This window comes from Candida dubliniensis, chromosome 3 (genome assembly GCF_000026945.1).
Source record: "Candida dubliniensis CD36 chromosome 3, complete sequence".
NCBI classification, from domain to species: Eukaryota; Fungi; Ascomycota; class Pichiomycetes; order Serinales; family Debaryomycetaceae; genus Candida; species Candida dubliniensis.
In genome coordinates, this window is record NC_012862.1 from 215,109 (window position 1) to 230,889 (window position 15,781).

The following is a 15,781-nucleotide window of genomic DNA, read 5'->3' on the forward strand; positions in this document are numbered from 1 at the left end:
ATTATCAATTTTATAGGGTATTTATATATATATATATATAGGTTTTATAGCGTTTTAAAAAGAGTAAACGGTTTTACAAAATATTCAAAGAAGATATCCTATAAAAGTGTGTTAGATTATAGGGTCGTGTGAAACTCACAAATGGTTTGACCAAATAATTTTTTTTTCGAACTCAAGAAAAAAAAAAAAAAGAAAGAGAAAACCCACAACAACAACAACAACAACAACAAGAAAGATTTGAAAAAAAAAAAAAAAAATAAAATAAAAACATACCAATACCAATACCCATTATACTATCAACAATCAACACATTTCTTATCAAATGCCGTTATATAAAGAAGACAATTTTTTAATAATATATCCTGGATCCAAACATACATTATTTGCGTTTGGATTGTCCGATACATTATCTCCACCTCAATTCAAAATCCCATCAGTTGTTTATCAAGATTCCATCACGAAACAATATCAAGCCAGTAGTACTAATAGTACTAGTGAAACTACCATTGAAGAAATATATCCTATTATTGAATCAAAAATTGTTAATTTGGATGCATTTAATTATTTATTGAAAATTATTTTACAAAGTGTAATTGCTAATCATCCAACCATTACTATTAATCAAATCCCCATGTTATTAATTACTCCTAGTTTAACTTGGTCAAGACAATCAATTGAATATATTACTAAATATGTTATTGAAAATTTAGAAATTACTGCATTTAATATTATTGATTTAAGTCTAGCTGCAACTTTTGGAATTGGTCAACTGACTAATTCTATTGTTGTATATGTTGATGAAGAAAATATTCAAATTGTTCCTATAATTGGATATCAAACCATTAAATTTGCTGGGAAATTAATTAAAAATGAAGGTGGAATAACTATTACTAGAGAATTGAAACAAAATTTACCTAATTTAACATTTCAACAAATTGAAGATTTGAAAAATTCTAATATTTTTGAAGTTGTTATTGATCAACAAGGTTTAGTATTGGATTATATTAAAGATATTAATATCATTAATAAAGATGAAGATAATGAATTTGATGTTGCTAAAATTGTCACTGATAATGAAAATGGTCTCCCAGGGACAATAACTGGTATCTCAAATGAAAACAAAAATGAAAATGAAAATGAAAATGAAAAAGAACAACAACAAGATTCAAATAAACCAAATAAAGAATTGGAAAAAAATTATTTCATTGATTCTAAAACTCAAGAAAAAATTTGGATTGGTAAAGAAAGATTTTCTGGTACCAATAATCTTGTTAAATTAATTTCATCATCGATATATTCTTCATTATTATTAATTCCTGATATTGATAAAAGACAAGATTGTTATGATAATATTATATTAACTGGATCTATTTTCCAAACTCCAGGATTAAAAGAAGCTATATTAATTAAATTAAATCAAGATTATTTAATTAAAGAACCAAATTTTATTGATCAATCAATTAATGACCCTAGTGTCAATACCGCAATTTTGAAATATCAACAAAGTACTACAATAAATGATTATAATGAAAACGACAATAATAATAATAATACTACTACTACTAATAATTCTAATTCAAATCAAGTTCCTAATTCTATAAAATTGGTGAAATATCCCGATTATTTCCCAGAATGGAAAAAACCAAAGGAAAAAGGTGGATCTTGGCATGATGTTTATTTTTTGGGAGGTCAAATTTATAGTAAACAAATTTATTCTGGTAGTTCTCATCATCATGGTAAAGAATTATTTGTTGGAAGTGATATGTATGAAGAAAGAGGTCCTCAAAGTATTTGGGATGCCAGCATTTAAAGAAAGAAAGAAAGAAAGAAAGAAAGAAAGAAAGAAAGAAAGAAAGAAAGAACAAAGAAGGAGTTTTTGTTTTTTTGTGTGTACTATTAAATAATATGAACCACTAATAGATAGATAGATATCTATATTTAGATATAAATGGATACTCTTATTCTACGAGAAAGCAACTATCTCCCCCTCCCTGTTTCTTCAGTTATGTCTCCATAAACACTTTATCATAATAATACTTAATAGTTTGGGTAACTTTATGTTCTTTTCGATATTCTTTCATCCAATATTTAACATAATCAGCATGATCCTCTTTAAGTATAGTTGACCCATTGATTATTCCTTTCTCTAAGTATTGTTTAATATCATAAATAACATCTCCATTGACTGAACTAGGAACAACATTAAAATCATCAAGCACCCCAGGAATATAAAGATATTCATAATCAGCTCTAATAGCAAAATGATACCGAATCTGATAGAAAAAAGCAATAATTCGAATATTAATTTGATTGGTAATTAATAGGGAAAGAATATGATCATACAACAGTGGTATAAACAAATCATCAACTGGTGCCATAATGATAGCTTGAATATATGTTTCAATCAGTGACTTTAAGTAATCGGTCCTTTGATTGAGTTTCAAAATTCCATTTTTCTTTTTACCAGTTTTTCTTGATTTAGAACTACTACTACTCTCTTCAATATTATGTAAATCATGATAAATCTTAGCTAAAATTTGTTGTTTTAAACTCCCATCAAGTTCTAATTTTTGTACATTATGCAACATCAACTCTAACTCCTTTTTCTTAAAAATACTAGTGCCCGTCATTTGATTATATGATTTCAATAAACTTAATTGCAGATGATATTCATTTGGTATTTCATTCAATGCTTGAGTAAAATGGTTTTCTGCTTCCACATATTGACATCTTAACATACACATATAACCTTTAATTATGGTTATCTTGGTAGCGCTATTGACTGGAGTTTTAGAATTTTTACTCAATTCTAAATTACTATCATTTACCTTTTTACCAAACAATGAAACACTTCTTAATATGGGTGCTAATCCACTAGTATCTTTTTTGACATCATTTTCCAAGAATTCAATATATTGATTAATTATTGGCTCCATTTTTCTAATTCCATAGTATGATATTTCTGGACCGCACACCAATATAGCTTCCAATAATAACTTTAATGGATCTGCTTTTAATGGTTTTCTATCTCTTGACCATCGTTCTAATAAAATTTCAGCTGAATGAACTTTGGTGACTATTAATTGACATTTACCAGTAAATGTACCCTCTGGATAAAATCTTTTCAATTTATTGAGTTCAAATATTTGTTCCTCAAATGGTTTATACTTTAATGGTCTAGATAAACAATATTACAAGTTAATAATCTTAATTCAATCAAGTGTTATTTTTCTTTTACTTACTCTTTATCTTTGATATTTTCTAATTTTACTAAAAGAGTGTTTTCCAATTCTTCTAGATTTTCTTTTACAATATCAAATTCTTCACTTGATTGTACAACTTGACGAGAAAGATCCAAAATTTCACCTAAATATCCTTGAACTCTTTCTTTATCATTCAATTCAGCATGTAAAGTTGCGGCAACTATTAAAAACCCAATTCTTTGTTCACCTCTACTGGACATGATTATGGCAACAGCAAGTTCTCTAAACCCACTATCTAATCTACCCATTCGTATCATTGTTGCACCAATAATCAAGTTTATTATCGGAGGAAGCATTGAGAATGATGATACTTGAGGTAATAAAAACAAAATTTCATTATAATTATGATGGTTGAAAAGAGAACATAATTGGAGATAGAGATCTTGAATTCGTTCATTTTCAGCGGTTGTGAAGCTTAACATTTCAGGAAGGAAATCTGGAAACAAAATTAAACTAGGATGATCTTCATTTGATTGATGGTTTTCAAGTTTCAGAAATAGATTCATTGTAATTGAGGTTTTATTAATTGAATAGACATGAAGTGTTTGAATTATTTTTTTGCACATTCTTTTACAACCAAAAAAAAAAAAAAAACAACAAAAAGAGACAAATGGAAGAAATATTGGTTGCAAGACAACACACCAAAAGTTTGAAGGCGTACTAAGTAAAGGTTATGAAAGATTGATTACAGTTGTTCATTTCATATGTATTCAATCAGGATTGACCAACCATGTCATTGTACTTAAGCTGGCTGGAAATTGAAAAAAAAAAAAAAATAGAAGAAATAATAAACTTGTGGTTAACTTAATCTAGTTTAATATCGTATTTTGGTATTGGCAGCAATGTCAACATTATTGACAGGACTTGATTGTCTTGTCAACTGATACTTTGCATTGAAATTTTATGTAATAATGGCCAAATTGGGTGTTACAAAAATGTCTATATTCAACATTTTGAATTCAAGAAGAATCAACATAACTTTTGATTCACCTTAATAAATTGTTAAGGTCATTGGTGAAACAATCCAAAAATTTATCACATGTAAAAGATTAACTTGCCAAAATAGGCACAATGACGTGTGATGGAATTGGTTGTTTGATAAACTATTTTGGCTATCTCGCACGACCCTAGCATAACAATATGTGAATAGGGTGACATCCCCCGCTCCCAGTCCTCGGTCGTTATCGTCGTTATCGTCGTTATCGTGTGGTCGTGGTCGCCGTCGGTTTCAGTTTAGAGTTTGTTTTTTTTTTTTTTTTTAGTTTAGTTTAGTTCTGTGGGGGGCGGCGGGGAATGTCTAACTTCTTTCTCCATTCGACGTTACAATTTCACTTTTATTCCCCGCCACCACAATATTTCCACTTCACTACTACTATTATTTATTATTATCAGTCTACAATACTTCATTTTATCCCCTCCTCCTCCTCCTCCCCTTCCTCCATCATTACAAATTACTCAAGGAAGTAAATTTTTCATTTTCAAATTATATAAATTCAATTACAAATTCTCTCTAAATTTTATCTATAACTTTTCCTTCCTTTCCTTTCCTTTACCTAATACTATACTTTATACTATTTACTTCTTCATGCCTTCAAATTTATTCTCCAATTATTTTTATAAACAAAAACCACACCAACATCAACAAAATGATATAAATTCATCAATCCTTGATGAACCAACCAATACTGGAGTTGTCAATACTAATCCGAATCCCGTGATTTCTAATTTAATCAATCAAGAAAGACCGAAACATAATTATCATAAATCTTCAGATAATTTAGCCATTGGATTATAATCACTACTCGAGAGGAGTTATGAATAAGGATAAGGATAAAGGATAGGTTTTGTTTTGTTTTGTTTTACTTTTCTATGAAAGTAGAATATTTGTATTGTTTTTAACTGGTTTTGCCATGGCAATGGGTTTTTTTTTTTGGGAAGTTGGTTACTATTACTATTACTATTACTATTCATTCATTGTAATTAATTTCCTTGTTTTAGTTCTTTTATATTTTAAATTTTTTGTTTTTTGGGGAATTGTCAATTTTGCTTGAAATTTATAATAATTACATGTGTGCTAAAGGTAGTTTTTAGATATATTATATCTATATATTATATATTTTATAAGAATTCTCGGATAAATATTATATCATTAGTACTTAAATCCCCCCATTCTATTTGTTCATATCGTTGTAAATCTCCATTTTTATCTAATATAATTTGTAAAAATATTTCATCAAATCTTAATTTACATAAATATTTGGCTTTTAAAAATCTCGTAAATTGTTGATGGATTTTCATTAATAAATTAGGATTATTAAATGATTTCTTGGCAATATAATAAAATAATCGAAGAATTATACTAATTCGATTAATATTACCACCATTCAGATATAATTTATAACATTTTTCATATAATTCATTAAAATCAATATAATTATTGAAATTATAATTAGCTTGAAATAATTTTAAAAAAGTTTGTAAAATCATTAATTTCAATTTCAATTCTCTTGATGTTTCCTTATTATCAGGTGATTTATCTAATAATTTCAACCATATATTGAAATCTTCTCTTTGTGGTTCATAAATTAATAAATAAGTTAAAGCATTATTAATAATTTTAGGATCACCTTTAAAACTTCCAATGGTATGAAGACTACCTTTCCAAAATTCAATCTTTTCCAAATCATTATTTAAAGACTTGTAATAATCAAACCAATCTTGCCAATATTTATTCCCATTAATAGTTTCTTCCCCAACTAATAATTGAAATGCAGAAAATCTAATCTTATCAATAATTTCACCTGATAATCGAATCAATTTTAATTTTATTGTTTCATTCATTAAATTATGAGTTTGTACTAATTCAATCATTGCTAATCGTAGTTTACCTCCTATATCACCTTGAACGGTTAACGTATAATCATCAAACAACAGGTACATTTGGTCAATTATTGGGTAAGTTGTATAGTTATCATTAATGTTATATATCAAATTTCGTCTAATTTCAATATCCATATTTGGGTTCTTTATCATATTGACAATATATTCAACATCTTGAATTGTCCAATTATGAAAATTAAATATAGTAGTGGATAAAGTAACATTATTTTTAATCAATAAATGTAACAATGAATCCTTGGGTACATCATTTTGCAACTGTATAATTCTTCCAATATAATTGTCAAATTTGCCATCATTTAATTTAATAATTTGAAATAAATTTTCCCAATCTAAATTTGTTAATTCAATTTTGTTTAAAAGAAAAGTTAAATATCCACTCAATAATTGTGAATTATCATAATATTCAAAATTAGAAAATTTTTTTGATAATTCTTGAATTGGAACCACAGGTAAATTATATAAATATTTCCAACGATTTTTATCAATCAAATTCAATTTTATTTCATCTAAATTGTAGGTATATTCAACAACAGATAATAGACTATCTTGTTGAACTAATAACTTGTGTAAATATAAACCAAGTATATCAACATCATTGAGATCATCATTGAGATCATCATTGAGATCGTCATTGAGATCGTCATTATTATATATTTCATCTAATAAACTCGATAATAAAAATTTCAAATCAATTTTATCATAAAGCAAATCAATCATCTCAAAAGTTATACATTTCTGTCGAAGTCTAACATCACTAAAACTTTCCATAAAATTGATTATAAATTCACCCAATAATTCTTGATCCTCATAATAATTTTGGAAAATTTTTTGTCCATATCGACCAATCAATTCTTGTAATACAGCAATACCACATTTTTTCAAAAGTAATTCTTGATCAAATATAAGTAATTTGATTAAATCAACGAAAATTATTGATAATTGATCCATGGTTATTAATTCATTTTGATATTTTTGGTTTTTAATTATAGCCCAAGTTATAAAACATGAAGAATCACGAATACAATTTCCTAAATCGGCCCTTTGACTATGAGTAGTTTTTATCTTTATAAACATTGTCGTGTGTACAATATCTAATAATTTCCTAATATACTTGTTTGGCATGGTTTTATTCAAACATAAATATCCTAATGTTAATAAAATAGTATGATTTTTCGAAATACTCATATTATCGGTAATATCTAAATTGGAAAATATAAATTCTATCAATTGTTCTTCATAATTGATGGCATAATTGGATAATTTATTAACAATATTACTCAATGCCTTTGCCATACAATAACGCAAATTATAATCGAAATTTCCTGTTTCTAATAATATATCATTTATTAAATTGTTAATGATTGATTGTACTTGCAAAAAATCTTTGCGGGAAATATAATTTAATGCCAATTTACTAAGAATTTTAACCAGATATAATACATTTAAATTTGAAGGATTGACATGCTTTACTTGTAATAAATCATTATTTATACATTGATTTATTTTCAATAATTCATTTTCATCAATAATATTTTGACTTTTCAATAATTTATTAACCGTTAAATAATAACTCAATTTAGATTTTGCATCTAAAACAACCCAATTATTAATATCCATGATTTGGAAAAATTCCACAAGTAATTGAGTACAATCATTTCTAGTTAATAATTTCGATAATAAAATCAGTGAAACTATTTGATTTTTACTTCCATTATAATATTTATGTAAATTTTCAATACCTAATTTATAAATTGTTGTTGATAAATTTATATCAATAGAATTCAATGAGAATGGTAATAAACTCAAATTACAAATCCATAATAATCCATAAAATGTAGTAAACTCATTAGTTGATTTATCAGCTATTGAAATTATTTTATTGATTAAATATAAATCACTAGGGAAATATAAAATTATATTTTTCATTTGTCGAATTTTAGCCAAATTATAAATGATTTCACCACATTGAGATCTAATTGACAATTGATTTAAAAATAAATCACATAATCGATTAATATAATCTTTCAAATAAGAATCTAAAAGTTTGGGGTTGGTTTCAAATTCATTTATAATTAAATTGATTTTCGTGGTGGTGATTTGAATAAGTCGTTGTCTATCTTCATAAGTGATCTCAACCGCTTTAACTAAACTTTCCAACTTTGAAAGTAAGGAATCGATATCATTATGAAGTTGTACACTTTTCTTAGTAAGTATTTGTTCGTTTTCAAAATCATCCATTGAAATAACCAAAGGATGTAGCTTCGTCAGATTTGAAATCTCTAATCTCAAACAACACCAGAAACGGATTTGCCAGAAATCTAAACAAAACTAATCTTGTCGTGCCACCAACAAAAACAAAACATTTACAGCCAAAGTCGTGCATATATATCAAATGTTTTGTTGCCTTTTTTTTTTTTTCTTTCTCTCTCTCTGTCTCTCTCTCTTTGACAAGAGTTCAAATTTTCACCATGAAAGAAGAGAAAGATTTTACAACCTAACCATAAACACCATATTAATACTATCCCTACAGACCACCACACACACAAACACACACATATTTATATATATATATATACCCTTAACAATGTCGACTGTTCCAAAACAATTATATTATCGAATAACACAAATTAGATCATCCATAGGGATGCCACCAAAGACTCGTAATACATTAACGTCATTAGGTTTAAAAAGAAGATTTCAAGTCACTTATGTTAAAGTCGATCAAAGTTCAGCTCATCAATTAGCTCTAGTTAAAGAATTAGTTAAAGTTGAATTAAGTGAAGAGAAGAAGACTAGACAAGAGATAAATCAAGAAAGAAAATATAAACCAGGGTTTGAATTGATTAAAGATGGAATGAAGAAAACTTATACCTAAAAAGAAGAGTGGGTATGCGTTTGTTTGTTTGTTTGTTTGTTGGAAGGAATGGAATATACCAGAAGAATCGAAAGAGTGTTTTAAAGGTAAATTTTATCTTATGTTGAAAGTTGTGTCTTGTACATATGTTAGTAACTTAATAGAGGAAGATTTCCAATAAGAAAAAGCTTGACTAGTGATTGTAATGTATTAACTTAAGGAATTAACTAATGAATGGTATAATGTATTTGATTGATCATGAGTGTTTGATTCACAAAGTATTCAAATTTTGTAGGAGTTGGTTGTAATTAAACTGATCTCAATTTCTACGACTTGAATTGATCCAACATAACGGCGAAACTAATACTATCTCTTATAATTAACCTGAAATGTTATGAGAAAGGTTTTTGACAAATATTTACCCGTCCGTTTGGGAAACCGTATCGGATATATCGGAGATCAACTTAAAACCCAGGTTTCTATATTCACAACTTGATCAAACATAATCATAGTTGAAATAGGGTTTGATATTACTTGGTTGAAAATCAGTATGCCTGAACATCAGTATGCCTGTTTTCAATGACTTTTATTAAAGGAAGTTGGATATGTTTTGAAGGAAAGAAAGTTTTTTACTTGGACTGTTAAATCTCTGCCAGTCGCAACCAGCCAACCAAACACCAGCAATCCATCAACACCTAGCAAAATAAAGAAATACACCTCTCTAATTCCAACTCTGTTGATTATTCAATCCATCTTTCATTTATAAACTTATCAATGAGGAACAATCAAGGGAAGAGAGGGGGAGGGGGGAGGAATGATAATATTAATTAAGTATGGTAAGTTTTTTTTTTTTTTTTTTGCAATCGTCAATGATATGATTGGATGAAAATCATTCCAATTCCTGCATATTAATGGAAAACCACCCCATCCTGAAAAAAATAAAAAAGAATTAATTCAACCAAACAACAAACTAACAATTGCAAATTGAATAAACTAACAACAACAACAACAACAACAACAACAACAACAACAACAACAAGAAAGATATTTAACACGTTCAGAAGTGTAATCATAATTATTCATAAAATTTTTTTACTTCTTCTTCCTTTTTTTTTTGTTGGAAACCAAATTATATAATTATTCATTTTTATAACATAACCAACTATAGCATACTTTTTTCCATTTCATATTCCATCCATTCATTAATTTGCATAAAAAAAAAATCCACTCAAAGTTCTTCAATGTTTCAATATATAAAAGCCACTCAAAGAAATAGATTAACTAATTCATTATTCAGTTCTACATTTGCTATATGTGTACTTTTAGTAGGTGCAAATTCAGCAATTCCTTGTCCAGTGGATAATAATTATAGTAATGATTCTAATGAAAAATTACAACAACAACATAAAAAATTCATACAACAAAAACAAAATATACCTCAAAAGAATAAACAGAATGAGATATAGATTGATTTGAAAGGTTTAAATGATATTAATGATAAACAGGGGGGGCGGTTAAAGAAACGGATTAGGGATCGTAGTTGTTGATATTCAGCTGATCGGGGTTTGAAAATAGAAGTGGTGGTGATGATGGACTATGCATATATAATGCAATGGTAACATTGTTTTCTTTAGGGTATGTAAATATCAATCCAAATATTAAAAATATTCCCAATATAAAATTGGTATCAAATTGATCAATTATAATTGTAGTTATAAAGCAACTACTACTACTACTACTACCACCACGTTTTTGTAAGAAAAGAAAAGAAAAGAAAAGAAAGTAACAATAAGCTTTGCTTCTCGGTCTGGTCACGTGACTGGTCCACTTAAGGCAATTGGCATAAACAATATTATATTATATTATATTATATTCCAACAACATTTCTTTCTTTCTTCCTTTCAAAGAAAAAAAAGATTCTTTCCAGTTGTCTATAATAGAATTGAGTTAAAAAGACTGTTTTGCTTATTTAGTGGATTGTTTATCCTGCAACTCTATTGAGGTAGTAGATGTAGTTTGTTTTACGTGAATTGATTGGTTAGTTTATAAACAAGACAATCAAAATGGTATTACAATTAAAAAAAAAAAAAATTGATCTAATCGTTGTTTAGTCTTGTTGAATCTGCTGATTGTAGATGTTCAAATGAAGGTGTAGTCCTGTTGTTGTTGTTGATTTTGATGGTAGATCAATTTTTTTTTTTTTGCAATTACATATCCCAAATTGGTAATAATGTAAACAATCCCAAAATGTAATAAGGAGAGAACAAAAAATATTGGGAGGTACAAGAACACTTTATAACAATATATAAAATATATAACACCAGAAGGTATATCATTCTTTATTTTTGTTTCTTTACTTTTACTTTTACTTCATTCACTTATCAATTATTAATGAATTCAATAGATTATTCATTTCCTCAAAAATTTGTACCTACAACTGTTAATTTAGATTTACATATTGATATTCCTAATCATACCACCACCACCACCAGCACCACAATCACAATACAACAACCAATTTTTAAACAATTTACTACAAAAACTTTCCAAGATCCATTAAATGATATATTGAAATTACTGAGACAAAAAATCCAGAATTATCAATTAAGTCTTCCAAGTTATGAAGAAGAAGAAGAAGAAGAAGAAGGAGAAACACATAAAGATGATGATGATGATGATGATGAAGTGAAATCAGAATTGGAAAATAATAAAGAAAATGATATAGTGGGTGACTCTAAAACTATTGATATTAATCAATCAACACCAATTAAAAAACTCCCACAATTACCACCACAATTACCACAACAATTACCAAGTGTTCCTTTGAGAAATAAAAAACTGGATAATTTGGCTTGTCATGCTGATAATATATTAAGAATGGCTATTGATTCAACTATAATTAGTTCTAATTCATTCACTATAAATTCATTTGAAGAAGAAGAAGAAGATGATGATGATGATTTTTTACAAGAAAATTCTTTAATTCAATTATTAAAATATAAGAATTCTAAAAGAGATTTACGTTTTAAACCTCCAATTATTAAATTTGATATTAATGCCGATGATATTAATTCTGTATTATAAATAAATAAATAAATAAAGAACTATATATATATATATATATATATATATATATATATACCAATGAGGATGTTTATTGAAATATTTTCATTAAAATTTCTGAATCTCGTAAATCATATTTTTCTAAATATTGACGTTTTATGAGATTTTCAATGGGTTGTAATTGAATATCTTTTAAATTTGATAATAATGTTTCAATATTTTTATTTGAATTTTGCCAATTAATTATATTATCTAATAAGTTTTGCACATTTATATCAAATTGACCACCATATTCCAAAACTTCTTTAATTTCATCTGATAATTTAGAATAGTCTTTGAAATATTCCATAATATAAAACAAAACATCATGATAATAACCGTTACTATCATCATTTATACAAGTCATTATCAATTGTGAATACATCAAAGGAGTTATTTCTATATCTTTTTGCCTTGATTTCAAATAATTATAATATATTCGTCCACATTTTTTCGAAGTTGAATTAGATAATGATTTAATGATTAATCTCCAAGATATAGAATCTAAATAATTATTAGTAATAATTGATGAACCTTTTAAATAATGTAAATTTTTCAATAAAGAAACTACTCCACTATGATTCAAAAAAATCATAATATGATTTAATAAACAATTAATAAAAATGGTTTTAGTTTCCAATTTATGATTATTTTCATCCATATAATTCATATGAATATTAATGAATTCATGTAAATTTGATAAATTGGCTAATATGATACCATATTTTGAATTATGTAAATTTTTATTTCCCTGTAATAATGGTAATTCTTCTTCTTCTTCATGTAGTGGTGGTAGTGGTGGTGGTGGTGGTGGTGGTCGTTGTTGTTGTGAGTCTGACATGTTTTCATTGGATGAAGTTATAGTCCAATTCTTGAATTTATAATTCATACATTCAAAAAAATCAATACTTGAAAGATTTTTTTGATTATCTAAAATAACATCAATCAATGACAATATTTCTTTCACACTATTATCAGAAACACTAGACGATGACAACGATTTAATGTTATCTGGCTTGTTATAGCAATAACTTTCAATAATTTTTATACAAAGTTCTTTAGTTAATCCATGATCCATATTTGATAATGATTTATATATGAAATGACTAGTAATTAATTCTTCTGTTCTTTTAATATCACCATTCATAGATATAGTATGTAAAATTTGGAAAATTAATGAATCCCCAAATGATTTTAAGTCAACAACAGTTGAGTTATGGGACGATAATAATTTGGTATTTAAAATTATATCATCAAGAGTGATTTTCCCTTGATGAAAATCTTTCATTATATAATTATCATAAACTAATGTAACTAGTTGATAATTATTATTTTCTAATCCTAATTGTAATAATAGATTCCATAATTCATTATCAATAATCACTTTATGAATTAAAAATCTTGATATTAAGAAATTTAATGAATCAAAATTTTTCATTTCAATCATATATAAAATCATCAGTCGAGGTAAATTTTCTAATATCTTTATTTCCTCCATATCTTGATCAATTTGGAAAGTAATTTTCAATTCATTAATTAATGTAATTATACATAATTGGTTTTGATTTGTATTAAATAAATTCTTCAAATATGTTAAAAAATAAACATTATAAATCAATGGATTACCATATTGTAACCAAACCAAATTTAAAGGAAGGATATTCAATGCCAGATGATTAAATCGATATAAATATAAATATAATATTAATAAATTTGAAACATAACTACTATTTTTAGTTGTGGTGGTGGTGGTGGTGGTGGTAATCAATTCATGTTGTCGTATTAAAGATTCAAAAATCCCATTCAATGCATTAAAACTAGGTAATTTATTATTAAATTTATTATTAAATTTGATCCATTTGGTTAATAGTTGGAAAATTGAATTTTGAGAATTAAGATGTTGTTGATGGTTAATTGTAGAAATGTATTTGGTTAAATTATTATAATCATTACATTTGGAAATATCCAGTAGAATTTGATCCACATTAATATTAGTCAATTGTTTCGATGCTAGATGATTGTGGTTGTTAGGTAGTGAGCTTTTAACATGATTGGAATTGAATTTTGGTGAGTTCAATGGACTTGAAGCTGTAGAATTAGTAATTGATTGGTGTTGACGTTGACGTTGATGTTGATGTTGATGTTGATGTTGATTTAGTATTGCTGAATTGTGCTGTAGTCGTAAGAACTGGGCATTATATTTATATGATTGGTTTAATTTACTTCTAATGTTTTTCATCGTTATTATAGCATTCTTAAACATAGTTGAAGTTGACTAGTTTCTTTTTGACGTTGAACTACTGTTCAAGTTGAAGGAGGAGGGGGAAGGGGAGGTAAGTAATAGATGGTTCAACTCATGCATTCTACGAACCATTGAAAAAAAAAAAATTAATTCAACTCCAGAAAACTATTGTTTTTTTGAAGGGAGAACTCAAATATCAAAGTCATCACCCACTCCTCCTCCTCCTCCTCCTCTTTGATTAACCATTAAAACCCCACCACATTAATGAATAAATATATATCAATAACTAGAAGTCTAGCAACTGCTGCTAAAAAATCTACTAATTCCACCACCACCAAAACCACCACTACCAAGAATTCTCAACCACCACAATTTAAAGTTTTCGATAAATCAACGAAATTATTACAACGATCAAAACATGCCAAATTAACTCCTGAATTATCTCGTAAAAAAGATTATCTTCGTGATGAAATAGCCATTAAAACTATTGAAAGATTAGCATTTATAACTAGACCAATGGATAATTTATTAGATTTTGGTAGTAATGCTGGGAATTTTTTAAATCAATTAATTAAAGATTCAAAAATTCCACCACCACCACAAGGTAAAAATGGTGATGATGAAGATGATGAATTGGAGGTGAAATTAATTGAACAATTGAATAAAGATAAACAAATTGTTCGTAATAAAATTAAAAATTTAATCATGTTTGATACTTCGAAAGATTTATTATATCGTGATGTTAATGAAACCACCACCACATTGAGTAATACTTCCATGAAAATTACTCGATGTGTTGGTGATGATGAAGAAACATTTAATCATGAAATATTCAAAAATGATAATCAATATGATGCTATTATATCTAATTTAAGTTTACATTGGATTAATGATTTACCTAAAGTTTTGACCAATATTCATCGAATTTTGAAAAAAGATGGATTTTTCATGGCAACTTTATTTGGTGGTGATACATTATATGAATTAAGAACTTCATTACAATTAGCAGAATTAGAACGTAAAGGTGGAATATCACCAAGAGTTAGTCCTTTAATTCATTTAAATGATATAGGGTCCTTATTAACTAAAGCAGGGTTTTCTATGTTAACTATTGATTCTGAAGATATTATAGTTAATGGATATCCTAATATTATTAATGTTTGTGAAGATTTACAAATTATGGGAGAAAATAATGGTTTAATAAGTCGAAATTATTTGGATAGAGATGTTTTAATTGCTGCTGATCAAATTTATAAAAGTCTTCATGGTGATGAACATGGATTACCTGCTACTTTTTCAGTAATTTTTTTCATTGGTTGGAAGAATTAATGGAAGAAGAACATTCCTTTCCTTTTCCTTTTCTTTGTGTAATTGATAGAATTTTGTAGATAATAATAATTCACAAGAAACAAGATAATA

General features: G+C 26.8%; 8 protein-coding genes across 8 annotated transcripts; 4 read left to right on the forward strand and 4 right to left on the reverse strand. All coding sequences in view use genetic code 12, as the record gives it.

Annotated features, from left to right (window-relative positions):
- Nucleotides 1-322: 322 nt before the first annotated feature.
- Nucleotides 323-1,810, forward strand: CD36_80950 (SWI/SNF complex component, putative; the record flags this gene model as incomplete). The annotated part of the gene is made up of 1 exon (XM_002418996.1): nucleotides 323-1,810. One exon carries the CDS (start codon nucleotides 323-325, stop codon nucleotides 1,808-1,810), a length of 1,488 nt encoding a protein of 495 aa, XP_002419041.1.
- Nucleotides 1,811-2,003: 193 nt separating this feature from the next.
- On the reverse strand, nucleotides 2,004-2,936 carry CD36_80960 (conserved hypothetical protein; the record flags this gene model as incomplete). Its single annotated transcript, XM_002418997.1, has 1 exon — nucleotides 2,004-2,936. One exon carries the CDS (start codon nucleotides 2,934-2,936, stop codon nucleotides 2,004-2,006), a length of 933 nt encoding a protein of 310 aa, XP_002419042.1.
- Nucleotides 2,937-3,238: 302 nt separating this feature from the next.
- Nucleotides 3,239-3,829, reverse strand: CD36_80970 (conserved hypothetical protein; the record flags this gene model as incomplete). The annotated part of the gene is made up of 1 exon (XM_002418998.1): nucleotides 3,239-3,829. One exon carries the CDS (start codon nucleotides 3,827-3,829, stop codon nucleotides 3,239-3,241), a length of 591 nt encoding a protein of 196 aa, XP_002419043.1.
- A 1,552-nt stretch (nucleotides 3,830-5,381) lies between these two features.
- CD36_80980 (protein Cin1 (chromosome instability protein 1) homologue, putative) lies at nucleotides 5,382-8,402 on the reverse strand (the record flags this gene model as incomplete). Its single annotated transcript, XM_002418999.1, has 1 exon — nucleotides 5,382-8,402. One exon carries the CDS (start codon nucleotides 8,400-8,402, stop codon nucleotides 5,382-5,384), a length of 3,021 nt encoding a protein of 1,006 aa, XP_002419044.1.
- Nucleotides 8,403-8,556: 154 nt separating this feature from the next.
- CD36_80990 (mitochondrial ribosomal protein, large subunit) lies at nucleotides 8,557-9,039 on the forward strand (the record flags this gene model as incomplete). The annotated part of the gene is made up of 1 exon (XM_002419000.1): nucleotides 8,557-9,039. One exon carries the CDS (start codon nucleotides 8,557-8,559, stop codon nucleotides 9,037-9,039), a length of 483 nt encoding a protein of 160 aa, XP_002419045.1.
- A 2,370-nt stretch (nucleotides 9,040-11,409) lies between these two features.
- On the forward strand, nucleotides 11,410-12,102 carry CD36_81000 (conserved hypothetical protein; the record flags this gene model as incomplete). Its single annotated transcript, XM_002419001.1, has 1 exon — nucleotides 11,410-12,102. One exon carries the CDS (start codon nucleotides 11,410-11,412, stop codon nucleotides 12,100-12,102), a length of 693 nt encoding a protein of 230 aa, XP_002419046.1.
- A 70-nt stretch (nucleotides 12,103-12,172) lies between these two features.
- Nucleotides 12,173-14,383, reverse strand: CD36_81010 (conserved hypothetical protein; the record flags this gene model as incomplete). The annotated part of the gene is made up of 1 exon (XM_002419002.1): nucleotides 12,173-14,383. One exon carries the CDS (start codon nucleotides 14,381-14,383, stop codon nucleotides 12,173-12,175), a length of 2,211 nt encoding a protein of 736 aa, XP_002419047.1.
- Nucleotides 14,384-14,626: 243 nt separating this feature from the next.
- CD36_81020 (methyltransferase, putative) lies at nucleotides 14,627-15,691 on the forward strand (the record flags this gene model as incomplete). Its single annotated transcript, XM_002419003.1, has 1 exon — nucleotides 14,627-15,691. One exon carries the CDS (start codon nucleotides 14,627-14,629, stop codon nucleotides 15,689-15,691), a length of 1,065 nt encoding a protein of 354 aa, XP_002419048.1.
- Nucleotides 15,692-15,781: the final 90 nt, after the last annotated feature.